This window comes from Mesoplodon bidens (genome assembly GCF_964165515.1).
Source record: "Mesoplodon bidens genome assembly, chromosome: 7".
In the NCBI taxonomy this organism is placed as follows: Eukaryota; Metazoa; Chordata; class Mammalia; order Artiodactyla; family Ziphiidae; genus Mesoplodon; species Mesoplodon bidens.
In genome coordinates, this window is record NC_138164.1 from 8774585 (window position 1) to 8801916 (window position 27332).

At 37.4% G+C, this 27332-nt stretch overlaps 1 protein-coding gene across 7 annotated transcripts in view; it reads right to left on the bottom strand.

The window, feature by feature from the left end:
• Positions 1 to 387: 387 nt before the first annotated feature.
• Positions 388 to 27332, bottom strand: part of CCDC15 (coiled-coil domain containing 15) — a 65081-nt gene continuing 38136 nt past the window's right edge. For 5 of the 7 annotated variants that reach the window (XM_081240838.1, XM_081240840.1, XM_081240837.1 and 2 more), the window contains 3 exons: positions 5655 to 5828; positions 5183 to 5331; positions 3078 to 3971 (listed from right to left, as the gene is read on the bottom strand). In XM_081240838.1, coding sequence (XP_081096964.1) covers positions 3850 to 3971; positions 5183 to 5331; positions 5655 to 5828 — 445 coding nt within the window. In that variant the 3' untranslated portion in view covers positions 3078 to 3849. Of the gene's footprint in view, positions 2048 to 3077; positions 3972 to 5182; positions 5332 to 5654; positions 5829 to 27332 lie in introns of those variants that run through there. The other 2 variants (XM_081240835.1, XM_081240839.1) reach the window with 2 other exon arrangements.

Below are 27332 nucleotides of genomic sequence, written 5' to 3' on the forward strand. Positions count from 1 at the left end.
AAACAATCTTGAAAAAGAAGAACAAAGTTGGAGAACTCATGCCTCTTGATTTCATAACTTACTACAAAGCCACAATAATCAAGACAGAATGTATTGGTTTAAGGATAAACATATAGATTAATGGAATAGAACTGAGAGTTCAGAAATAAACCCTAACATTAATGGTCCAACGATTTTTTTTTTTTCTTTTGCGGTACGCGGGCCTCTCACTGTTGTGGCCTCTCCCATTGCGGAGCACAGGCTCCGGACGCACAGGCTCAGCGGCCATGGCTCACGGGCCCAGCCGCTCCGCGGCATGTGGGATCTTCCTGGACCGGGGCACGAACCCGTGTCCCCTGCATCGGCAGGCGGACTCTCAACCACTGTGCCACCAGGGAAGCCCCCCCTTTTTTTTGGCTGCATCGGGTCTTAGTTGCGGCACCCAGGATCTCTGTTGCGGCATGTGGGATCTTTCGTTGTGACGTGAGGGCTTCTCTCTAGTTGTGGTGTGCGGGCTCCAGAGCACGTGGGCTCTGTAGTTTGTGGCATGCGGGCTCTCTAGTTGAAGGGTGTGAGCTCAGTAGTTGTGGTTTGTGGGCTTAGCTGCCCTGAGGCATGTGGGATCTTAGTTCCCCGACAAGGGATCAAACCTGCGTCCCCTGCATTGGAAGCCGGATTCTTTACCACTGGACCACGAGGGAAGTCCCAATGGTCCATTGATTTTTGACAACAGTGTCACATCAATTCAGTGGGGCAAATAATAGTTTTTTGAACAAATGACACTGGGACAACTAGATATCCTCATGCAAAAGAATGAGGTTAGACCCCTATCTAACACTATATACAAATATTAACTCAAAATAGATCATAGACCTTGGTGTAAGAGCTAAAACTATAAAACTCTTAGAAGAACACACAGGAGTAAATCTTTGTGACCTTGGATTAGGTAATGGCTAAAGCAACAAGAGAAAAAGTAGATGAATTGGACTTCCTCAAAATTAAAAACTTTTGTTCTGCAAAGGAAACCATCAAGAAAGTGAAAAGACAATCTCCAGAACAACAGGAAATATTTGCAAATCATAAGTCTAATAATGGACCTTATGGAGAATATATTAACAACTCTCATAACTCAACAATCAAAAGATAAATAACACAATTACAAAATGGCAAAGGATCTGAAAAGACAGCTCTCCAAAAAGGATATACAAGGGGCTAATAAGCACATGAAAAGATGCTCAACATCATTAGCCATCAGGAAAATGCAAATCAAATCCACGAGATACCACTTCATACCCAGTAGCATGACCATAATTAAAGAGACAGATAAGGACAAGGGTTGGAGGATGTGAAGACATCTGAACCCTTATACACAGTTGGTGGGAATGTAAAATGGTGCAGCCACTCTGTAAAACAGTTTTCAGTTCCTCAAAATGCTCAACGTAGAGCTACCATATGACCCAGCAAATCCCCTCCTAGGTATATACCCAAGAGAAATGAAAACGTATGTCCACAGAAAAACTTGTAAACAAATGTTCATAGCAGCCTTATTCATAATAGCTAATGAGTAGAAACAGCCCAAATGTTCATCAATTGATAAATGGGTAAATAAAATGCAGTACATCCATAGAGTAGAATAATATTCAGCAATAAAAGCAATGAAGTACTGATACACACTACAACATGCACAAATCTGAAAAACATTATACTAAATTAAAGACTCCAGTCACAAAAGACTATATATTATATGATTCCATTCATATGAAAAGTCCAAAATAGGCAAATCTGTAGAGATAGAAAGTGGGCTGGTGATTGCCAGGGGAATGGGAAACAACTGCTAATGGGTATGGGATTTTTCTTTTCTATATTAAAAAAAAAGTTTAGGGCTTCCCTGGTGGCGCAGTGGTTGAGAGTCCACCTGCCGATGCAGGGGACACAGGTTCGTGCCCTGGTCCAGGAGGATCCCATATGCCGCTGAGTGGCTGGGCCCGTGAGCCATGGCCGCTGAGCCTGCGAGTCCGGAGCCTGTGCTCCGCAACGGGAGAGGCCACAACAGTGAGAGGCCCGCGTACTGCAAAAAAAAAAAAGTTTAATTGTGGTTAAAAAAAAACCCCACACATAATCTAAAATTTACCATTGTAACCATTTTTAAGTATACTGTTTAGTAGTGTTAAGTATATGCACATTGTTGTGAAACAGACCTCTAGAAGTTTTTCATCTTGCAAAACTGAAACTCTACTCATTAATCAACTTCCCATTTCCCCCTCCTCCCAGACCCTGGTAACCATCACTCCACTTTCTGTCTCCATGAATTTGACTACTCTAGGTTCCTCATATGAGTGGAATCACACAGTATTTGTCTTTTTGTTTCTGGCTTACTTCACTTACCATCATGTCCTTAAGGCTAATCCATGCTATAGTACGTGACAGGATTTCTTTCCTTTTTAGGGCTGAATAGTATTCCACTGTACGTATATACCACATTTTGTTTATTCATTCATCTACGGTTGGAAACTTAGGTTGCTTCCACCTCTTGGCTATTGTGAATAATGCCATTATGAACATGGGTGTGCAGATATCTGCTGAAGATCCTGCTTTCAATTATTTTGGATTGATGGATCACAGGGGCATCTCTTTAGAGTGACAAAAGTGTTCTAAAATTTGTTAGTGGTGATGGTTGTACAACCCTAGAATATACTAAAAACCACTGAATTGTACATTTCAAGTGGGTGAATCAAATGGTATATGAATTATATCTCAATGAAGCTGTTAAAAAATACAACTCAGAAAGGCTAAATCAAGGATATAGTTACATAAGGATTTTGACTGAACTGAATAAATAATCTGGTTAAATAACCAGTCAATCTTGTCACATGGGTAATTCTGACTCTTATTTGCAATGACCTGGCTAGATATTTAGGTGTTTTTTGAGACATAACCTAAGTGCTTTTTTAACACTGACCATTAGAAGACACAGGAAAAAGAAAATGTCAGTACCTATCTTTAATTCACAATATTAAACCTTTTCATATTTTGTGTCAAGAAACACTGTGAAGAAATAACAAATTCATACTAACTATAGCAATTTTTATTTCATCTGCTCTGTAGGTATGGCATTCACCAGATTTTTTTAAAGATAGGGAAATAAGGCAGAACTTTATTCACTTTGACTTCAGATTCACTTTTTGAAATGTCACTCACAATTATTTCACATAAAAGATGCCCAAAAGACAGAGAGTTTATTTGCCTTTCTCTTTTTTGCAATAAAAATTATAAAATTAAGAAGTCCTATGTCCATTGTCACCGAATGGGGAAAGAGGGAATAAATTAAAAAACAGGAGAGAAAAATTTTTGAGAAAAGAAAACATACATCAAATTCAGATTGTTCTCATCTCTAATTGTTATACACAACTAGAAAAGTTAACAGCAAAACGGATGGCCACTGAGGCTCAGAAACTCATTTCATCATCTTCTCTTCTGCTTCATCCAGACATTTTCAATTTTGTCAGGACTCAAAGTACAGACATAGAAAGACAATAAATGAGATAATCTCAAAGATTTCTAATAATCTCTTCTGATCAGAGCAGAGCAAAGTGAGAGAAACCTTACCAGTCTGACTGATCATTTTTAAAGCAACATGCTCCATGTGGTTTACAGCAAAGAGACAAGTTTGGAAGCCAACTTTCAATCTTGGTGCCAAGCACAGAGTGAGACAATGGTCACAATCTAATTATAGTGATAGCTGTTATTATGTGGGACAGTCTTTCTTTTCAGATTACACATCTTATAAACTTTAACAGCTTTTCGTAAATAATCTCTCAGGGTTGACTTTAAGTGAAGGTTGAAATACTAACAGTTTATTTCAGATTCTTATTACAGATTTTTCAAAGTCCGTCTGTGTGCAGAAGCAAAATTATGAATGGCGACTCGAAGAGCTGAGTTCCCTTCAGGGATATCACAGGAATTGATGACTGAATGTAGTGCCCGGGTGTATGCTGCAAATAAAGATTTGAACAGTGGTGAATGAAGTCAGATTCTAAACAATTCTCCCAACCTTTTTCTATTAGTACTGTTTCTCTGCCCAGTCTCATAGGAATTAACTTTAACCCATTCACTGAATAAATATTTCTTGAGTACTTACCACATGCCAAGTACTCTGTGATTACAGAAAAGATAAGGGAGAGGATGGACACAAAAATTAAATTGCAGTGTAATATTTCCAGACCAGAGGCATATACAAAATGTCATCACAGAATGAAGTTTGGAATGAAAGAAAAACTAGGAGAGGATGGGAAAGATTTCCAGAAGTGGTAACATTTAAGATGGTCTTGAAGGATTAATAAAAGTAAAGGAAAGAAGGCATTGTAGGCAAAGAAATGAGTGTGTGGGGTGCAAAGGTATAAAAAAATGTGGCATGTCCTGGCAGTAGCAAGTTCGATAAGGCTGGAGTGTTGCCTGGAGCCAGAGAGAAAATATGCCAAATATGACATGTATTTTGTACTGTAATGGTAAGTCCTACAGGTTTGATGATAGGGGAATGGCATGATCAGATTTGTGGTTTTAAAATATAACTCACAGGACTGATAAGAAACTCATATCACAGGGCAACAGGAATACAAATACTTGCAGTACTTTCAGTGTGTGTATGAAGCCTATATAATCTGTACGGTATGTAAATCAATATATTGAAGAATGGACAGGAAACAGAAATACTAGTCACAGCAGGAATGACTCATCTTCTCTAGCTGGGATCCCTGATAAAGGTAGAGTTTATATTGGTCCTCCTTTCCCTCAGTGATCCTTAGCAGAACTGAAAGTCTAATGTGGATATCTATACATTATAAATAATATATATGTGTGAATATAAATAATAAGTTTATGTTAGATAAGGCCTAACTTAGATGGCCATAAGAGGCAAGCTCTAATATTCTTCATTTACAGGAGGACCTGAAACCCTAGTCTCACTACTGTGGAGTGAGCTAGAAATATTTCCCCAGCATAAATGGAGATAAGAAGATAATAGATCTCAAAGAGAAATATAACTCACTATAATTATTTTTATTGCCTCAGAGTTGTTTTGTAAAGGGTGTAGAATAGTCTCTGATATATAGTCAGCCCTTAGTCAATAAATGCTAAATTACTACAATCACTACTTTTACTGTTGTTTTTTTTTTACAGGCCCCAACCATTCCTTTAAGAGACTTACCTTTGTGGTTTTTATAGAAAATACAATTGTTGGCACAGGTATCAGGATGAGCATCCCAAAAATCAGGACCACAGCAGCATAGTGGAGGTAAAGTAATATTATACAGCTGCATTTTCTCCTGGATCTGGGCTCTTAAAGCTTCTACATATCTATAAAAATATAGTATGACCAGGCAAAGTGAACTACTAGGAAGAGAATGAGTATGAGTCCTTATTTTACTACCAGCTTTAACTGTTAAACTATTTCATATCTCTGTGCCTCAACTCTTCCTCTTTGTCCTGGGAAGCAGCACTAGGAAAAATGTAGTGCTATTCCAGAGAGGTATTAGGCAACCAAGAAATGTGATGAAGTTCTGTACTCCCAAAAGTATGAGAAGACACAGTCAACTCTCTTTTTTAAGGAAAATGAGAACACTGACTTCCTAACAAGTTTCCTCTAGAGCCAAAATTTCACACAGAACTTTTCAAAGTACCTTTGGTATTCCTTTTCTTTCTGTTGTTTTTCTCTGGCTCCTTTTACTTCCTCAAGTTGTAGCTGGGCTAGTATCTCACTCATCTTCTCCCCTGAATATGGCTCTTCATGAAAGTTCGTTCTTAATATCCTCTGCTCTTCAGCATAACGTTGCTGCTCTTTCTTTTTCTTAATTCTGAGAATAAAATCATAACGTGGTTAGGAATTTCGTAAAATCATTATTTAGAATTAGCTTCTAGATCCAAATAACTCAAGAAATGCCCAGAAACAGGGGAGTCAGGAAATCAGTTTAACACCCCTAGAAAAGCCTCAAAAACTCCTGCTGGTTGATTTGAGTTTATCCCGTAGTTCATGTATACACATAGCCTCCTGAATGGAAATGACCAATGGTTACTGCTAAAAGAGTTTTCCTTTAAGAATTCTAATACAAGAACTTTCTCAGGTTAAAACTACAAGTAGACAGGACTTCTGCTTTTGGCTAAAATGGAGTAATAGGGACTGGGCTTGCCCTCCCACCTTAAACAACCAAATAGATAAACAAATCAACCCAGAAATCAACCAGACCAAATACAAAAAAAACAATGGTTTTCAAGACACTAGATATTAGGCAACAAAAGACAGTGATCCTTGACAGCTGGAAGACAAATGAAGTGAGCCCTACAAGTGCCCAAGCTTACTGCCTTGAAAGTTTCAAGGCAGCACGACAGGGAGTTGAGGTGGGGCCTGGTAGACTCCCTGAGTTGAGGACATGAAGCTCAAAGTCCAGGGACACAAAAGCAACTAGAGTTCCTAAGACAGAAAACCAGGGAGAAAGAGCTGCTCAGAGAGAGAACCCTAGAGATCTGCAGAGGGTCTCCTTCTAATACACAGCAGAGCATTTTGCATGTATGTGAGGAAAGGATTTGGGGCCAGGGACAGAACCATCTGAAAGAATAACAGGGAACAGTGTCCTGTGCTCACACAGAGCACAGAATAGAGCCTGTTCCCACCAGTCAAGACTTGAAAAACTCATAATGCACAGGACATTGGGTAAAGTTTTCAGAAAGATTTTACCTCAGTAGTGGGAAATAATGATTAGTCCTAGACTGAGCACTGCTCCAGACACACCCAACATTGTAAAAGCAAAGCCCCAAAGTAACTTAACTGCATCCCAAAACAAAGCTCAGGAAAATTTATAAGAATACAAAGATATCCAGTAACCAACAAGGTAAATTCACAATGTTGGACATCTTATCAAAGATAAGATGCAGAGCTTCCCTGGTGGCGCAGTGGTTGAGAATCCGCCTGCCGATGCAGGGGACATAGGTTCATGCCCCGGTCCGGGAAGATCCCACATGCCACGGAGTGGCTAGGCCCGTGAGCCATGGCCGCTGAGCCTGCGCGTCTGGAGCCTGTGCTCCGCAACGGGAGAGGCCACAACAGTGAGAGGCCCGCGTACCGCAAAAAAAAAAAAAAAAAAGATAAGATGCAAAGAGGCAGGAAAATACAACTCATAATGAAGAGAATAATCAATCAATCAAAATCAACCTAGAATGGACAGTTATTAGAATTAGCACAGAAGGATATTAAAACAGATAGTACAACTATATCCTATATGTTCAAAAAGTTTAGACGTAAAAAAGGCTGAAATCAACTTCTTGAGATGAAAACTACAATATCTGAGATGAAAAATACATTGGAGAATAAGCTTATATATTAAAGAAATGGAATTAATAATAGGTAACCTTCCAAAACAGAAAGCACTAGGCCCAGATGGGTTCACCCAACAATTAAGGAAGAAACTATACCAAATCTCTTCAATCTCTTTCAGTGGGCAGAAACAGAAAGAATATTTCTTAACTCATTCTATGAGGTCAGCATTATTCTAATACCAAAACCTGACAAAGATATTACATGAAAACTACAACTAATATCTCTCATGAACAAGAGGCAGAAATCCTCAAAAATATTAGCAAGTCAAATCCAAAGATGTACATATATTACATTCCACAACCAAGTGGAATTTATGCCAAGAAAGCAAGCCTGGTTCAACATGAAAAAAATCAATTAATGTAATAGATCACATCAATAAGCTAAATAAGAAAAATCACAAGATCCTATAAATAGATACAGAGAAAGCAATTGACAAAACCCAATACCATATAATCCAGCAATCATACTCCTTGGTATTTACTCAAAGGAGTTGAAAACTTATACCCACACAAAACCTGCACATGGATATTTATTTATTTATTTATTTATGGCTGTGTTGGGTCTTTTTTTGTGTGTGTGTGGTATGCGGGCCTCTCACTGTTGTGGCCCCTCCCATTGCGGAGCACAGGCTCCGGACGCGCAGGCTCAGCGGCCATGGCTCACGGGCCCAGCCGCTCCGCGGCATGTGGGATCTTCCTGGACCGGGGCACGAACCCGTGTCCCCTGCATCAGCAGGCAGACTCTCAACCACTGCGCCACCAGGGAAGCCCTGTGTTGGGTCTTTGTTGCTGTGTGCGGGCTGTCTCTACTTGCAGTGAGCAGGGGCTACCCTTCGTTGCGGTGTGCGGGCTTCTCATTGTCGTGGCTTCTCCTGTTGCAGAGCACGGGCCCTAGGTGCGCAGGCTTCAGTAGTTGTGGTACGTGGGCTCAGTAGTTGTGGCTTGCGGGCTCTAGAGCTCAGGCTCAGTAGTTGTGGCGCACAGGCTTAGTGGCTCCGAGGCATGTGGGATATTCCCTGGCCAGGGCTCGAACCTGTGTCCCTTGCATTGGCAGGAAGATTCTTAACCACTGTGCCACCAGGGAAGCCCTAAAGTAGCTTTATTTATAATTGCCAAATCTTGGAAGAAACCAAGATGTCCTTCAGTAAGTGAATGGATATATAAACTGTTGTACATCCAGATAATGAAATATTATTCAGTACTAAAGAGAAATGAGCTATCAAGCCATGAAGAGACATTGCACATAAATGCATATTACTAAGTGAAAGAAGCCAATCTCAAAAAGCTACATACTGTATGATTCCAACCATATGACATTCTGGAAATAGTAAAACAACGGAGAAAGTGAAAGATGAGTGGTTGCCAGAAGTTGGGGTTGGAGGGAAGGAAAGAAGGGTGAAAAGGCAGAGCATAAAGGACTTTTAGAGTAGTAAAACTATTCTGTGTGATACTATAATGATGGATACATGTCATTACACATTTGCCCAAACCCATAAATGTACAGCACCAAGAGTGATCCCTAATGTAAACTATAAACTTTGGGTGATAATGATGAGTCAATGTAGGCTTATCACTTGTTAACAAAAGTACCACACCGGGGGAGGGGGGGATGTTGATAATGGGGGAGGCTCTGAATGTCAGGGGACAGGGAGTACATGTGGGAAATTGCTCTACTTTCCTCTCAAATTTGCTGTGAATCTAAACTGCTCTATAAAAATTAATTCTTTATTAAAAAACACACTGGATGGGATTACCAGGAGATTAAATGCTGCAGAACGAAATCTGAAAGCACAATGATAGAAATTATCCAAAATAAAACCACAGGGGAAAAATCCAAAAAATTAAAAGGAACACAAAAAAGCAGTTAATCCAATTAAAAATGGGTAAAGGACTTGAACAGACATTTCTCCAAAGATGATCTATAAATGACCAACAAACCTGAAAAGATGCTCAATCTCACTAATCTTTAGGAAAATGCAAACCAAAATCTCAATGAGGTATCACCTCATACCACATTCACAGCAATGTGCATATGTTTATTTATTAACACTACTGAACTGTACACTTGAAAATGGTTACAATGCTAAATTTTACATTATGTGTTTTATACCACCAAAAAAAAAGGCATGTCACATAAATATATAAATGAACAAATGGAGGGGGAAAAATGAAACAAAGTTGTTTTTAGACATACAAAAACTGAAAGAATTCATCCCTAGTACAGGCATAACCCAGAGATACTGCAGGTTTGTTTCCAGACCACTGTAATAAAGGGAATATTGCAATAAAGCAAGTCACATGAATTTTCTGGTTTCCCAGTGCATATAAAAGTTCTGTTTACACTACACTGTAGTCTTTTAGGTGTGCAATAACACAATGTACATGCCTTAATTAAAAACAAATGTTGGGCTTCCCTGGTGGCGCAGTGGTTGAGAGTCTGCCTGCTAATGCAGGGGACACGGGTTTGTGCCCCGGTCCAGGAGGATCCCGCATGCCACGGAGCAGCTGGGCCCGTGAGCCATGGCCGCTGAGCCTGCGTGTCCAGAGCCTGTGCTCCGCAACGGGAGAGGCCACAACAGTGAGAGGCCCGCGTACCGCAAAAAAAAAAAACAAAAAAAAAACAAATGTTATTGGAAAAATGGCACCAGTAGACCTGCTCAACACAGGGTTGCCACATACCTTCAATTTGTAAAAAATGCAATATCTGCAAAGTGCAATAAAACATAGTGCAATAAAATGAGGTATGCCTGTGTATCCACAACTAAAAGAAATGTTAAAGGTTGTCTTTCAGACCTGAGCAAAGTGATACTTTAGGTAATATATATAAGATTTTTCTTATTAGTTAAATCTCTTTAAATAATAATAGACTGCTTTAACAAAAATAACAATGTATTTTATATATAAAAGTAAAATGTATGACAATAGCATAAAGGTTGGGATGAGAGAAATGGAAGAATATTACTTTAAGATTCTTATATTAAGATTTTTATACTATATGTGAAGTAGTATAATATCATTTGAAGGTAGACTGTGAAAAGTTAGAGATGTATGATATAAATCCTAGAACAACCAATAAAATAACAAAAATGTCATGCTAACATGCCATCAAAGGAGATGTAATAGATATAAAAATATAAAAGTAATTCAAAAGAAGGCATAAAAAGAGAAAAAGAGGACAAAGAACAGATGGGACAAATAGCAAGATAATATACTTATATCAAACCCTACCAAAAATCACATTAAAAGTACATGATCTAAATACCCTGATTAAAAGGAAGAGATTGTCAGATTTGACAAAAAGTCACAACCCAACTACATGCTGCTGACAAGAAACGCACTTTAAATATAAAGAAACAAATAGATTAAAAATACAAGAAATACAAAAGATATGCTAGCTCTAATTAAAAGAAGGTTGGAGTAGGTAGTATCAGACAGTGTAGATTTCAGAGAAAACAAAATATCAGAAATAAAAATCACTTCATAATTATGGAGTCAATTAATTGAGAAGACATAACAATCCCAAACAGTTATGTATCTAATAAGAGAACTTCAAAATGCATGAAACAAAGACTGATGGAACTTCAAGGAGATACAATAAATCCATAGTTACAGGCAGAGATTTTTAATACCCTCTCTCAATTATTGATAGAATAACTAGGCATAAAAATGGAAAAGATATGGACTTGATCAACATCATCAACCAACTTGACGTAATGGACACTTATAGAACACTCCACAACATTTATAGAATAGCAGAATACACATTTATAGAACAAGAGAATACACATTCTTCTATTGTAAGGTTATTGAACTTAGAACATTTACAAAGATAAATCATATTCTGGGCCATAAAACAAGTGTCAGTAAATTCAAAAGATTTCAAGACATACATAGTACAATAGAATTAAATTAGAAATCAATAACAGAAAGATCCTTGAAAGATCTCCAAATACTTGGAAATTAAATAACACACTGCTAAATAACCTATGACCAAAGAAGAAAAAAGGGGAAATTAGAAGGTATTTTGAACCAAATGAAAATGAATTTATTGAATGTGGCTAAAGAGTATTTAGTATGATATTTATAGCACTAAATGCCTATATGAGAAAAGAAGGAAGGTATCAAGTAAATGTCCTAATCTTCTACCTTAAGAAACTTAAAAAAGAGGAGGAAATTAAACCTAAAGTAAGCAGAAAAAAAATAATAAACATTGAAGCAGAAATCAATGAATTAGAAAACAGAATAAAAAATTAATGAAACCAAACGCTAGGACTTTGAGAAGATCAATAAAACTGATAAATCTTGAGCTTATCTAATCATGAAAAAAAGAGAGAGAAGATACAATTTTTAAGGTAAAAAATAAGAGAAATGAAACTACTACAGATTCTACAGATATTAAAAGGATAATAGAATACTAAGAATAATTTTATGCCAATAAATTAGACAACCTAGATGAAATGACAAATTTGTTGAAACAGACAAACTACTAAAGCCTCATCAAGAAAAAAATAAATAACCTGAATAGCCCTATTTCTACTATCAATGTTGAAACTGTTGTTAAGAACATTTCCACAGTGAAAAGTCCAGAAACAGGGAGAGTCACTGGCAAATTCTACCAAACAGTTAGGGAAGAAATAATGCCAATTCTATATAAACTTTTCCTCCCAAATACTTCCCAGCTCATTCTATGAGGCTAGCATTTCCCTGAAAACAAAACCTGTCAAAGATATTACAAGAAAAGTAAAAGCCAATATCTCCTAGAACATAGATGTAAATTCTAAACAAAATTTTTAGCAAGTCTTACCAAACAATACATTATAAATTTATTTATTTATTTATTTATTTTTGGCTGCATTGGGTCTTTGTTGCTGTGCGCGGGCTTTCTCTAATCGCCACAAGTGGAGGCTACTCTTCGTTGTGGTGCTCGGGCTTCTCACTGTGGCGGCTTCTCTTGTTGCGAAGCAACAAGGGATCTAGGAGCACAGGCTCTAGGCGGGCTTCAGTAGTTGTGGTGCGTGGGCTCAGTAGTTGTGGTTTGTGGGCTCTAGAGCACAGGCTCAGTAGTTGTGGCGCACGGGCTTAGTTGTTCCGCGGCATGTGGGATCTTCCCAGACCAGGGATGGAACCCATGTCCCCTGCCTTGGCAGGCGGATTTTTAACCACTGCACCATCAGGGAAGTCCCTCAAACAATACATTAAAAGGATAATACATTATTACCAAGTGGGGTGTAACCCCGGGAATGCAGGACTGATTTAACATTTGAAAATCAAACAATGTTATTCACCATATTAGCAAACTAGAAAAGAAAACCTATGATCATATCACTAGAGAGGAAAAAAAATTGACAAAATCCAACGTTCATTCCAGATAAAGATTCTCAACCAACTAGGAAGACAAGGGAACCTAAGAAAAAACTATAGCTAACATCATACTTGATGGTGAAAGACTAAATGCTTTCTCTCTAAAATCAGGATTGTCCACTCTCATCACTTCTATTCAACATTCTGGGGGTTCTAGCCGTGAAATCAGGCAAGACAGAGAAATAAAAGACATCCAGGTTTAAAGGAAGAAGCAAAACCGTTTTTGTTTAAAGATGACATGATTGCCATGTAAAAAAATCCAATGAATTAATAAGTGAGTACAAAGATCCATATCCAAAAATCAACTGTATATTTCCATATACTAGCAATGACAACAACAAAATCAGCAATTGAAAATTCTTTAAAATACCATTTACAATAGCTGCAAAAATATGAAATACTTCAGGATAGACCTGACAAAAAATGTGAAAGACCTATACACTGAAAACTATAACTGAGAAAAATTAAAGGAGAGCTAAATAAATGTTCCTGGGTTGGAAGACTCAATATCATTAAGATGTCAATTCTCCCCAAATTATCTATAGATTCAACACAATCCCACTCAAAATCCAAGAAGGTTCTTTGGTAGAAATTGACAAACATTTTAAAATTCATATGGAAATGCAAATGGCCTAAAATAGCCATGGCGACTCTGGGGAAAAATAAACTGGAGGGCTAACACTGCCTGATTTCAAGCATTATTATAAAACTATACCAATCAGAACAGCATGGTATTGGCATAAAGATAGACAAATAGATCAGTAAAACAGAAGAGAAAGTCCAGAAATAAACCCACACATATAAGTATAGCTCATTTTTTTTAACATCTTTACTGAGATATTATTTGCATACCATAAAGTTCACATGACCATAATGTAATTTGAGAACATTTTCATCATCCCCAAAAGAAACCTTGTACTCATTAACAGTCACCTTCCACCCACTCCCACATAGCCCTAGGCAAACACTAATTTTTCTGTCTCTATAGATTTGCCTGTTCTTGACATTTCATATAAATGGGATCATACAATATGCAGCCTTTCATGACTGGCTTCTTTCACTTAGCATAAGTCCATGTTGTAGCATGTACTGGTACTTCATTCCTTTTTGTTGCTGATACTCTACTGTATAGATATTATCTATATCTATACATTTCATTTATCTATTCATCAGTTTATGGACATTCGGGATGCTTCCACTTCCTGGCTATTTTGAATAATGCTGCTATGAACATTTGTGTAAGTTTGTGTGTGGACGTACATTTTTAGTTCTCTTGGGTATACACCCAAGAATGGAATTGCTGAGTCATATGGTAACTCTATGTTTAACTTTTTGAGAAATTGCTAAACTGTTTTCCAAAGTGATTGTACCGTTTTACATTCCCCACCAACAGTGTATGGGACTTCTAATTTTTAGACATCCTCATCAGCGCTTGTTATAATTTGTCTTTTTTATTGGAGCAATTCTTATGTGTGTGAAGTGGTATCTCATTGTGGTTTTGATTTGCACTTCCCAGTAACTAATGATGTTGCATATCTTTTCAAGTGCTTATTAGCCATTTATATATTTTCCTAGGAGAAATGTCTAGTTAAATCTTTTGTCTACCTTTTAATTGGGTTATCTTTTTATTATTGAGTTGTAAGAGTTCTTTTATATATTCTGACTACAAGTCTCTCATCAGATATATAATTTGCAAATAATTTCTCCCATTCTGTAGTTGTTTTTTCACTTTCTTGACGGTTTTTAATTTTGATGAAGTCCAACATCAATCTTCTCTTTTATTGTTTGCTGGACAACTAATTTTTGACAAATGCACGAAAGCAATGCAGTGGAGAAAGAATAACTTTTCAGCAAATGGATATCCACATACAAAAAAATAAACTTCAAACTATATGTGAAAATTAACTCAAACTGGATTGCAGACCTAAACGTAAAATCTACAATGATAATCTTTCTAGAAGAAAACAAAAAAGAAAACTTTTGTGACCTTGGGTTAGGCAATGATATCTTAAATATGATGCCAAAAGTACAACATATTTAGTCATTCAGGAAATGTAAACTAAAACCACAATGAGATGCCACTACATACCTATTCAAATGGCTAAAATGAAAAAGATTGACCATACCAAGTGTTGGTGATGATGTAAGGGAACTTGAACTCTTACAAGTTATATTACTCTTGCTGGTGGTAATATAAAGTGGTACAACTACTTTGGAAAGCCTTTGACAGTTTCTTTAAAAAATGAAATATATACCTACCATGATGATCCAGTCTACTCTCAGGTATTCACCCAAGAGAAAAGGTAACATATTTCCAAAGACTTGCACACGAATGTTCACTGCAGCTTTATTTGTAATAACCAAAAACTGGAAACAACTCAAATGTCCATCAAACTATGAATGGATAAACAAATTGCGGTATATCCATACAATGGAATACTATCTAGTAACAAAAAGGAATAAACTCTTGGTATCATAACAACAAGGACAAAATAATTACTCTGAATAAAAGGAGCTGGGCCCAAGAGTACATGTTGTATGACTCCAGAAAATGCAAACTAATCTATAGTGACACAAAGCAAACCAGTGGTTGCCTGGGGAAAAAGGGGGGTGGAGGGCAGGAAAGAGGTGCTACCTAAGGCATGAGGAAACTTTTGAGGATGATAGATATGTTCACTATCTTGACTATGATAGTCGTTGTGTGTGTGTGTGTGTGAGAGAGAGAAAACATCAAAGTTTACACTTTAATATGTGTAGTTTATTGAATATCAATTATGTTTATTTAAAAAAACACCTACTTGCAGAGAGGAAATGAGTTGCTCAGTGAGAAAATTGTCAGAAAACCTAATTTAAGAGCTTTTGTTAAGAAATATAATTAATTCAAGACTAGAACTTATAAATATACTCTGATAATGTCAGTTGCTAAAAATTACTTTGAAACAAATGAGCTATAGTTTTCTGAACAGTAGTGTGAGGTCAATTCATACTCACACCTCTTCAATAAAGCATGAACTGCTGAAAATTCTGGGCTTCTATCCATTTGTAGAAGGCTATTTGCTCCAGGGGAATTATGGGCTTCCTTTTACTTAGATTGACACAGGTATATACTAAAACCCAGGAAGCTGTCCTATAAAGGCTGAAAGATCAGGCACTGGAAAAGCACAAGAAACTTGTATTGTATGTGCAACTAAGTCCATCCAGATTATGACAGCTAATCTCTGGCCACCTCTAGCAGAGTGACAAGGCCACTTTGAACAAGGATTTTCTTATAACTGTTCTGCCACACTTGCTGTTCTTTCTTGAGCTACAACTGTAAGTCTAAGTTGAGTATTCCTCAAAGAGTATAGAACATAAATATAGCTTTTATGGTATGATTCAAACTCAAATGCAATATAAAGTTGTAATAGGGTAGAGGTAAGAAATCTCACTATTGCCACTTGGGCAGAGAGATAATGTTTTTATAACTAGCAAGGATCAAGATTTAAAGGCATATAAGGTTGTGTACTAGGAATGTGAGAAAGGTAATGTGGAGAAGAGCCACAAGACACATACCTCTTCCCAACTGACTTTTTTTTTTGGCTGTGCCACAAAGTATGAGAGATCTTAGTTCCCCGAACAGGGATCGAACCCATGCCCCCTGCAGTGGAAGCCTGGAGTCCTAACCACTGGACCACCAAGGAATTCCCCAAAATTGATTTTAAAATACATGTCGCTGTGCTCTCCACCTAGAGGGGTGGGATAGGGAGGGTGGGAGGGAGGGAGACGCAAGAGGGAAGAGATATGGGGACATATGTATATGTATAACTGATTCACTTCATTATAAAGCAGAAACTAACACACCATTGTAAAGCAATTATACTCCAATAAAGATGTAAATATATATATATATATATATAATGCATGAAATAAGAGAATAAAAGGAAGAGATTAAAAGAGTACAAAAGTTTAAAGATAAGCCTAAGATCATAGGTGCCCTTGGCTAAAGATCTTCTTATATAAAGATCTTATTCCAAAGAGAGCCAGTAAAAAAAGTAAATGTTTTTAGGACATTCATATTTGATTAGTTCAATAACTCTTCAGCTTGTGAAAAAGGCGAATGTGAAAAGATTTTTCTGTAGATAAGAAATTAAAGTGAGGTTTTCAATAGTGAAACAAATGGAGCCAAGTGAATGACAACAGAACAGCTTAGTTACTGGTATAATTCTCTATACCATTTATTCTCTATACCAGTAAACTAAGAGCTAAGGAACACATCAGCATTGTTTCTCAAATGTTGGTAACAGGACAATTACTAGAAATGATGGAATCAGCCCTTTCCCCCTTCTCCCCCATAGCTACTCCTCTCCTCACAGTCAAACATCTTAAGAGTTGTCTAGCTTTCTCTCTCTACTTCCTGATCTCCTCTCCCACTCCATTATGGCTTATTAAGACCCATCAATCACTCCACCGAAACAAGTCTCTCTAAGGTCAGTGGTGGCCTACAGGTTACTCCATCTAGCATTTACATGCTCAACAGGGGCAACATTGTACCCAAGGGCAGCAAAAATTGATTCAAGGGAGCAAAATATCTTAGATATTAAAATAGTTTGGGGCTCTCCAAAAAGTCATAGTACATAAGCAGAAATACACTACATCTAGGCATTCTCCATATCTTACACTATGCCTTCTTCCCAGGTGACTTTACGCATACCATCTGCTTCAGTTACCACCTACTACCACCTGTAACTCATTAAGCTACAGTTCCAGCATAGACCATTCTTCTGAGATTCAAACCTACTTAACTACCTGCCAGTTTGACATTCCACTTGAGTGTCTCAAAGGTATTTATCTGGGAAAAGAATCCGCAGCTTTGGTCAGATTCTCAGGTTAAGAACTACTGCCTTACAGTAGTTTCAGAAAGGATCATAAAAATAAAAAATGGCAAAAACCAACTAAAAAAGTTGATATAAACAATTATTCTATAAACAAGTTTATTCTTCTCGGATGTCTTTAAAGCTTCTTGCATAAATATACCTTTTAGCTGACACACAATAGAAACTAAACTAGGTTGGAAATCAACATGTCAACATATCGGTTTTTCCCAGGGCACTGACGTGAATACAATTATACTGGTTCTCTGGTTATGATAAAAGGTATTCTAAAACCAGTGTCAGACTTTCAGTAAAAGAGAGTAAGAATACAAAACACTGCAAATTGATTTGTAAACTTGCTACACTGGGTGTATGCCGAACTAAGCAACAAGTAGATGTCAATATTTACATTTTGAAGAGAATCCTGAAAAGAAAGTGATTATCACAGGCAAACTGCATTAAAAATATATTCTTATAATTACAATGACTCAAAAACTCTTGTTAGCTATCTTCCATATAAAGCCACACCACTAATCCTTTACAAAGTTAAACCAAGATAGAGACCTGGAACTAAAATCGAGGGCTATCTTTTTGGCTCTATGGGTTCATACTTCTTGAGCAATCACAGAAATTTGCCAACACTAACACTATCAAATAAAAGGAATTCTGCATCCAAGAATAAGAAATAGATTTATTTCAGGAGTTAGAAGAGGTGCTCTGTTAGGTGGTGGTGATGGGATGAATTGGGAGATTGGGATTGACATATATACACTAATAAGTATAAAATAGATAACTAGTAAGAACCTGCTGTATAAAAAATACAATAAAATAATATTCAAAAAAAAGAGGTGCTCTGTTAGAAAAATAACTTCTCAAGGAGATGAAAGAAAGCTTCCTCTTTGGTACAACATGATTAAGGTCTAATCTAGCACAGTCTAAATCTTTGCCTGCTGATCCTGTTTTTCTGTTCAACTTTTTTTCTCTGTCTCTCTGTTTCTTGATTCTGATAGTATTCTTCCTTAGTGATTTCTGAAATCATTACTAAAAATAATATTTCCTACTGGACACTCTACTTGGATTTCCTTTAAGAACTTCAAATCCAATATGCCCCAAACTAAACTTATCCTCTCCACCTCCACCTCCTTCCTGGAAAATGTTTCACAGTACCCCATTTACCTGGTGGCCTAAGCCATAAACCTGGGACTTATCCTTGAATTCTCCTCTGACAATATTTTATTAATTCTATCTCTTTCGCTCTTAAAACTGCCTCCTCCTCGCTGTCTTCCTGGCCCTGGCTTATAACTTATTGAAGTTACAGCCTTCAAAGTGCTTAGGTGATGGAGTCAAATAAATCTGGGACTGAATCCCAGTTCTGCCATTGCTAAGTGTGATTTAATCTTAGGCAAATTACTTAACCTCTCTGGGGCTCATTTTCTCATCTGTAAAATAAAAAGAATAATAAAATTTACCTCATACAGTTATTTAAGTAGGCAAATGAGCTAATGCCTCTAAAACATCCAACAGTATGTCTGGCATATTGTAAACACTCAATGAATGGTGGCCACCACTACCCTGCAGGACTGTATATCAATTAAATGATACAATAATCTATGTAAAGCATTTAACATGCAGTAAGGGCTTAATATTTAATAACCTTTAAAAATTAATTTCACTTCTCATCTTCTCTATAAGTATATTACTTCAATAATACCCTAACATCTAGTCTTAGCCATTTTATCTATTCCTCACAATGCCTCTAAATGGCTCCTGTTTTCAGGATAAAATCCAAATTCCTTCTCATGACATACGAAGTTCTTTATGATCTTTCCTCATTTTGAAGGTTTACTTCTTGCCATTCCTTTAGCTCCAATCACATCCAACTCAGAAGTGTCCTATTCTTTCATGAGTTACTGCTTTTACAATGCTATTCTTTTTGCCTAGAATTCCCATCTACTCTTTTCCCCAATCCAATTCCAATTTTGTCTCATACTACTTCTTCTAACCCTTCACAACTCAGCCCAGGAAGCCTTCCTTGTCCTGGAGAAAATGGACCGAGCACCAGCAGCAGCAGCCTTGGCGCATGTCCTGGCCCTGGGCAATTTATATCCCAGCCAGGCTTCCTGGGGGACTGACTTCTCTCTTTTTTGGGTGATTGAACAGCTCTGCCCCACGTGGGGCCTTTTTCACACTTGATTTCGAAACACAGTCTCCGTGCTCTCAGACATTCTTGTAATTTTTTCCTTCTAATGACATAAGAAGAACGATTTTATTTTACTGATATTTTACTTGATTTTTTACATTTATGGTGATGAAAGAAATTAGTTTGTAACATTGCTTTCTTGTAATACCCATGACAGGTTGGTATTAAGGTTATACTGTCTTCTATAATTATCTGGGAAGTATTCCCTGTTTTCCATTCTCTGGAATATTTTATATAAAACTTGGTATTATTTTTTCCCTTAAATATTTGGCAACTAACATCTATTGAGCATATACTACATGCCAGATTCTATACTAAGCTCATTTACTATGTTACCTCATTTAATCCTCACAGCAACTTTCTAAGGTATATATCATTATTATCCCTGTTTTATAGAGAAGAAACTGGGGCTTATAGAAGGTAACTTTCCCAAAGTCACAGAGCTGGTAGGCAGCAGAACTGGGACTTCAACACATGTATCCCCATGTTCTTAATCACTTGCTATACTGTCTTGTAATACTTAATATATGGTATTATGATTACCTATTCATTTATCTGCCTCCCCATTAGTCAGTGAAATCTATCTAGTAAGATCCTTGAAGGGTGGGATCATGTCTTCCATTTTTTGTACCTCTTACATCTAGCGTCATGTCTACCAATTAATAGATGCTCAATAAGTAGCTGCTAAGTGAATGAATGAAAACATATCATTTGATTCTTATAACAACTGGGTGAGGTAAAGTGGTTATTATCAATCCCGGTTCAGAAAGCAAGTATATGTTTACTTTAGAATGTTGCTAAAATGGCTTTTGTCTTTAAGTTAAAACATATAACCCCCATGCAAAGAAGGCATACATGATTTAGTTTCTTCAACAAGGCAAAAGCAAAAAATAAATTTTAATTACTTGCAAACTGTCAATGAAAACAGATTTAATGTTCTGATACCATCTGTAAGACAGAGACCTTCATATTTTTTCTGGGGTCAAGAGTATAAATCCAACAAGAAAAATATTATCTGGCGAGAAAATGGCAATAAAACAAAAGCCTTAAGCAGAAAAGCTTTCAAAGAAGGTCAGCAGTGTAGCTAAAGAAGAATTCCCCACCGACTATGCCATGTGGTAGGGATGTCATAAGACGATTTAAGTTAGACATAAAATACCCACAGCAGGGATGTCTTGGCTTCAGTTAAATGAACTGAAATTTCCATTCTGTCTTTTGCCTGATGAGTCTGTAAAAATGCTTATATATGGGCACCACAGAACTGAGATTTTTTTTGATGTAGATCAGATCATAATTATGGCAAAATAACTAGGTTATAGTAAGACAAATCTGGCCTAGATATAAGAATGAACGTCTGAGAGCCAATGACCTTATGTTCTGGAATTGTTATTTGGGAGATTATATCAATATAACTACAATCCTAAAGAATATTAAGAATAGAAAAGATCCTTGAAATACTTAAATGGAATTCTGCCTAAAGGATACCCTAGACAACCTCATGAGGATTCTTCCAAGCCTCTCTCTTCTAACCCCAATCCAAAATACACATACACACACACTTTTTTACTGCAGCAGTTTTTGTCAAGTTGCTTTTAGGACAAGAGTATTATAACATATCTCAAAGGGGAAAAAAATGTGAGAATAAAAACATACCAAAGGAACTATTAAACACCTCACAGGAAAACTATCCTCACCAGTGGACTGCCACATAAAAATTTCAGAAGTCTTTGTACTCTCTATAGCAAAATAAACAAGATATTCAGCAAGGGGTCCCTTACAATATAGGTATTGCTTAGGCTCCCTAAATCAAATATGCTAATGATAAAAAATTGAAATGTAGAAAGAATAGAAAAAAATGATTTACTTCCATCAGTGAAAGACAATTCTTTTTTTTTTAATTTATGTGTTTATTTTTGGCTGTGTTGGGTCCTCATTGCTGCGTGCAGGCTTTTCCCTAGTTGTGGCGAGCGGGGGCTACTCTTTGTTGTGGTGCACGGGCTTCTCATTGCGGTGGCTTCTCTTGTTGCGGAGCTCGGGCTCTAGGCGCATGGGCTTCAGTAGTTGTGGGACACGGGCTCAGTAGTTGTGGCTTGCGGGCTCTAGAGCACAGGCTTAGTAGTTGTGGCGCACGGGCTTAGTTGCTCCGTGGCATGTGGGATCTTCCTGGACCAGGGCTTGGACCCATGTCCCCTGCATTGGCAGGTGGATTCTCAACCACTGCACCACCAGGGAAGCCCAAAAGACAATTCTTTTTTTTTTTTTTTTTTTTTTTTGCGGTACGTGGGCCTCTCACTGTTGTGGCCTCTCCTGTTGCAGAGCACAGGCTCCAGATGCGCAGGCTCAGTGGCCATGGCTCACGGGCCCAGCCGCTCCGCAGCATGTGGGATCTTCCCGGACCGGGGCATGAACCCGTGTCCCCTGCATCGGCAGGCAGACTCTCAACCACTGCGCCACCAGGGAAGCCCCCAAAAGATAATTCTTAAACATCTTGGATTGTTTACTTTAGTCATTTTGTTCATCATCATTGTTTTTGCAAAAAGCTTTGTTTCCATTAAGTCCATGGCCTGGGAACATTTCAGGGGTGGTTAAGAAGCTGCCCTGGGGAAGGAGACACAGGTTCAGGCAGAAGCCCCAAGGACAGGGGCCTGCAGCAGTGCCCGTCATAGGCCACTGGGTCTTCTTATTTTACTTGGAATTTTTTTTTTTTTTTTTTTTTTTTTTGCGGTACGCGGGCCTCTCACCGCTGTGACCTCTCCCGTTGCGGAGCACAGGCTCTGGACGCGCAGTCTCAGCAGCCATGGCTCACGGGCCCAGCCGCTCCGCGGCACGTGGTATCCTCCCAGACCGGGGCACGAACCCGCGTCCCCTGCATCGGCAGGCGGACTCTCAACCACTGCGCCACCAGGGAAGCCCCAACTTGGAATTTTTACATTTATGTTCATGGGAGAAATTAGTCTGTAAGTGTTGATTTCTTGTAACGTCCTTGTCAGGCTGGTACTAAGATTACACTGGCCTCTACAATTATTTGGGAGGTATTCTCTGTTTTCCATTCTCTAGAATAGTTTATGTAAAACCTGGTGTTATTTTTTTCCCTTAAATATTTGGGATCCCCTAATGAAGACATCTGAGCCTGGACCTGAACTTGAATTTTTCTTTTAGGTAAGATTTTTTTTTTCAGTAAGTGATTTAATTCCTTTACGTGATATGGGTTTACTCATATTTCTATTCCTTCTTGCATCCATTTTCAGTTTTTTTATTTTTACAGGAGTTTGTCTATTTCATCAAAGTGATCAAATTTTTTAGTGTAAAGTTGTTCATAATGTCCTCTTATTAACATTTAATGTTTCTACGCTCTGTAGTAATGGCTCCGTTTTCATTCCTAATACTGGTAAATGATGCCTTCTCTCATTTTGTTTCACTGATTAGTAAAAGAGGTATGTCCCCAGCAAAACTAAATTTTCAAAGAACCAATTTTTGGCTTTGCTGATTTTCTCCATTGTACATTTGTTTTCTATTTCATTGATTTCTATTCTTTCTGACTTCTTTCTTCCGGTTTGATTTGCTATTTTTTCCTAGCTTCTTAGGAGAGAGCAAACTATAATGTTGATTTTTCATCCTTTTCACTTTTTCTGATAATTGCAGTTGAGGCTGCAATGTATCCTCTAAGCACTGCTTTAGCTGCATCTGAGAAGTTTTGATATGTTTTATTTTCATTCTTATTCCCTTCAAAGTACTTCCTAATTTCCACTACAATTTTATCTTTGAAAATGTACTTCTTACTAATTTATAGCCTAATATTGCTATAGAGAACATACTCTAGAAGATAACCCAGGATGTGATCAATTTTGGTAAATGCCATGGACGCTTGAAAATATATTGTCTCTGTTTGGTGTTTTTATGAATGTTTTCATTTTTCTTAAGGAAATATCTAGCAGTAGAGCGGCTGGGTCATAGCGTAGGTGTATGTTTAACTATGTAAAAATACTAAACAGTTTTCTAAAGTAGCTGTGCTCTTCTCCTCTTTCACTTTAAATACATGAGTTACAGTTAATCTACACCCTTGCCACTATTTGGTACTGTTAAGTTGGGTCTTGTTTGTTTGTTTGTTTAAGCTATTCTAGTGAGTATGAAGTGGTATCTCATTGTGCATGGAGTGCATTTATTTATTTATTTATTTATGGCAGTGTCGGGTCTTCGTTTCTGTGTGAGGGCTTTCTCTAGTTGCGGCAAGCAGGGGCCACTCTTCATCGCGGTGCCTGGGTCTTTCACTGTCGCGGCCTCTCTTGTTGTGGGGCACAGGCTCCAGACGCACAGGCTCAGTAGTTGTGGCTCACGGGCCTAGTTGCTCTGTGGCATGTGGGATCTTCCTAGACCAGGGCTCAAACCCGTGTCCCCTGCATTGGCAGGCAGATTCTCAACCACTGCGCCACCAGGGAAGGCCTGGACTGCATATTTTAAGACCATATTTTTTCAATTTAAGACTATCTATTTTTTTCTATTTTAAAGATTTCAGTTCTCTGGTGAAATTCTCCACATTTTCATCTGTTTTCTCCATCTTTTCCTCCATTTACATAAAGATATTAATCAAGTGTTTTAAAGTCCTTGTATGGTAACACCAGTATCTGTGGCATCTGTGAGCCTGCTTCTGTTGGCTTTTGGTTATCTGGTCCTATCTCTTGACATGCCTAGAAAATTTTGACTGAATAATATTGTTTTAAAATTTTTTACAGGCTCCAAATTATGTTATCTATGACCAGAAAGAGTTTACCCTTTTCTCTGCTAGGCAGAGAGTGCAGCGTTCATCAATTTTATCCAATCAAAACACTTAAGCAGAAGCAAGAACTACAGTCTTGCAGCCTGTGGAACAAAAACCACATTCACAGAAAGACAGACAAAATGAAAAGGCAGAGGGCTATGTAACAGATGAAGGAACAAGATAAAACCTCAGAAAAACAATTAAATGAAGTGGAGATAGGCAAACTTCCAGAAAAAGAACTCAGAATAATGATAGTGAAGATGATCCAGGACCTTGGAAAAAGAATGGAGGCAAACAAAGATCGAGAAGATGCAAGAAATGTTTAACAAAGACCTAGAAGAATTAAAGAACAAACACCTAGAAGAATTAAAGTGCACACAGAACATTCTCCAGGATAGACCACATCTTGGGTCACAAATCAAGCCTCAGTAAATTTAAGAAAACTGAAATTATATCAAGCATCTTTTCTGAACCATGAAGCTATGAGATTAGAAATCAATTATGGGGAAAAAAATGTAAAAAACACAAACACATGGAGGATAAACAACACATTACTAAATAACCAAGAGATCACTTAAGAAATCAAAGAGGAAATCAAAAAAAACCTAGAGACAAATGACAATGAAAACATGACGATCCAAAACTTATGGGATGCAGCAAAAGCAGTTCTAAAAGGGAAGTTTATAGCAATACAATCCTACCTCAAGAAACAATCTCAAATAAACAATCTAACCTTACACCTAAAGGAACTAGAGAAAGAAGAGCAAACAAAACCCAAAGTTAGTAGAAGGAAAGAAATCATCAAGATCAGAGCAGAAATAAATGAAATAGAAACAAAGAAAACAATAGCAAAGATCAATAAAACTAAAAGCTGGTTCTTTGAGAAGATAAACAAAATTGATAAACCTTTAGCCAGACTCCTCAAGAAAAAGAGGGAAAGGACTCAAATCAATAAAATTACACATGAAAAAGAAGACGTTACAATGGACACTGCAGAAATACAAAGCATCATAAGAGACTACTACAAGCAACTCTATGTCAATAAAATGGACAACCTGGAAGAAATGGACAAATTCTTAGAAAGGTATAAATTTCCAAGACTGAACCAGGAAGAAATAGAACATATGAACAGACCAATCACAAGTAATGAAATGGAAACTGTGATTAAAAATCTTCCAACAAACAGAAGTCCAGGACCAGATGGCTTCACAGGTGAATTCTATCAAACATTTAGAGAAGAGCTAACACCCACCCTTCTCAAACTCTTCCAAAAAGTTGCAGAGGAAGGAACACTCCCAAACTCATTCTACAAGGCCACCATCACCCTGATACCAAAACCAGACAAAGATACTACAAAAAAAAAATTACAGACCAATATCACTGATGAATATAGATGTAAAAGTCCTCAACAAAATACTAGCAAACAGAATCCAACAACACATTAAAAGGATCATACACCATGATCAAGTGGGATTTATCCCAGGGATGCAAGGATTCTTCAATATATGCAAATCAATGAATGTGATACACCACACTAACAAATTGAATAATAAAAACCATATGATCATCTCAATAGATGCAGAAAAAGCTCTTGACAAAATTCAACACCCATTCATGATAAAAACTCTCCAGAAAGTGGGCATAGAGGGAAACTACTTCAACATAATAAAGGCCATATATGACAAACTCACAGCAAACATCATTCTCAATGGTGAAAAACTGAAAGTATTTTCTCTAAGATCAGGAACAAGACAAGTATGTCCACTCTTGCCACTCTTATTCAACATAGTTTTGGAAGTACTAGCCACTGCAATCAGAGAAGAAAAAGAAATAAAAGGAATACAAATTGGAAAAGAAGAAGTAAAACTGTCATTGTTTGCAGATGACATGACACTATACATAGATAATCCTAAAAATGCCACCAGAAAACTACCAGGGCTAATCAATGAATTTGGTAAAGTTGCATGATACAAAATTAATGCACAGAAATCTCATGCATTCCTATACACTAACAATGAAAGATCAGAAAGAGAAATTAAGGAAACAATCCCATTCACCATTGCAAAAAAAGAATAAAATACCTTGGAGTAAACCTACCTAAGGAGGTAAAAGACCTGCACTCAGAAAACTATAAGACACTGACGAAAGCAATCAAAGATGACACAGATGGAGCGATATACCATGTTCTTGGATTGGAAGAATCAACATTGTGGAAATGACCATACTACCCAAAGCAATCTACAGATTCTATGCAATCCCTATCAAACTACCAATGGCAGTTTTTACAGAACTAGAACAAAAAAATCTTAAAATTTGTATGGAGACACAAAAGACCCCAAATAGCCAAAGCAATCTTGAGGGGAAAAAATGGAGCTGGAGGAATCAGACTCCCTGACTTCAGACTATACTACAAAGCTACAGTAATCAAGACAATATGGTACTGGCACAAAAACAGAAATATAGATCAATGGAACAGGATAGAATGTCCAGAGGTAAACCCACGCCCCTATGGTCAACTAATATATGACAAAGGAGGCAAGGATACACAATGGGGAAAAGACAGTCTCTTCAATAAGTGGTGCTGGGAAAACTGGAGAGCTACATGCAAAAGAATGAAATTAGAACACTCTCTAACACCATACACAAAAATAAACTCAAAATGGATTAAAGACCAAATGTAAGACTGGACACTATAAAACTCTTAGAGGAAAACATAGGAAGATCACTCTCTGACATAAATCACAGCAAGATCTTTTTTAACCCACCTCCTAGAGTAATGGAAAAAAAACAAAAGTAAACAAATGGGACCTAATGAAACTTA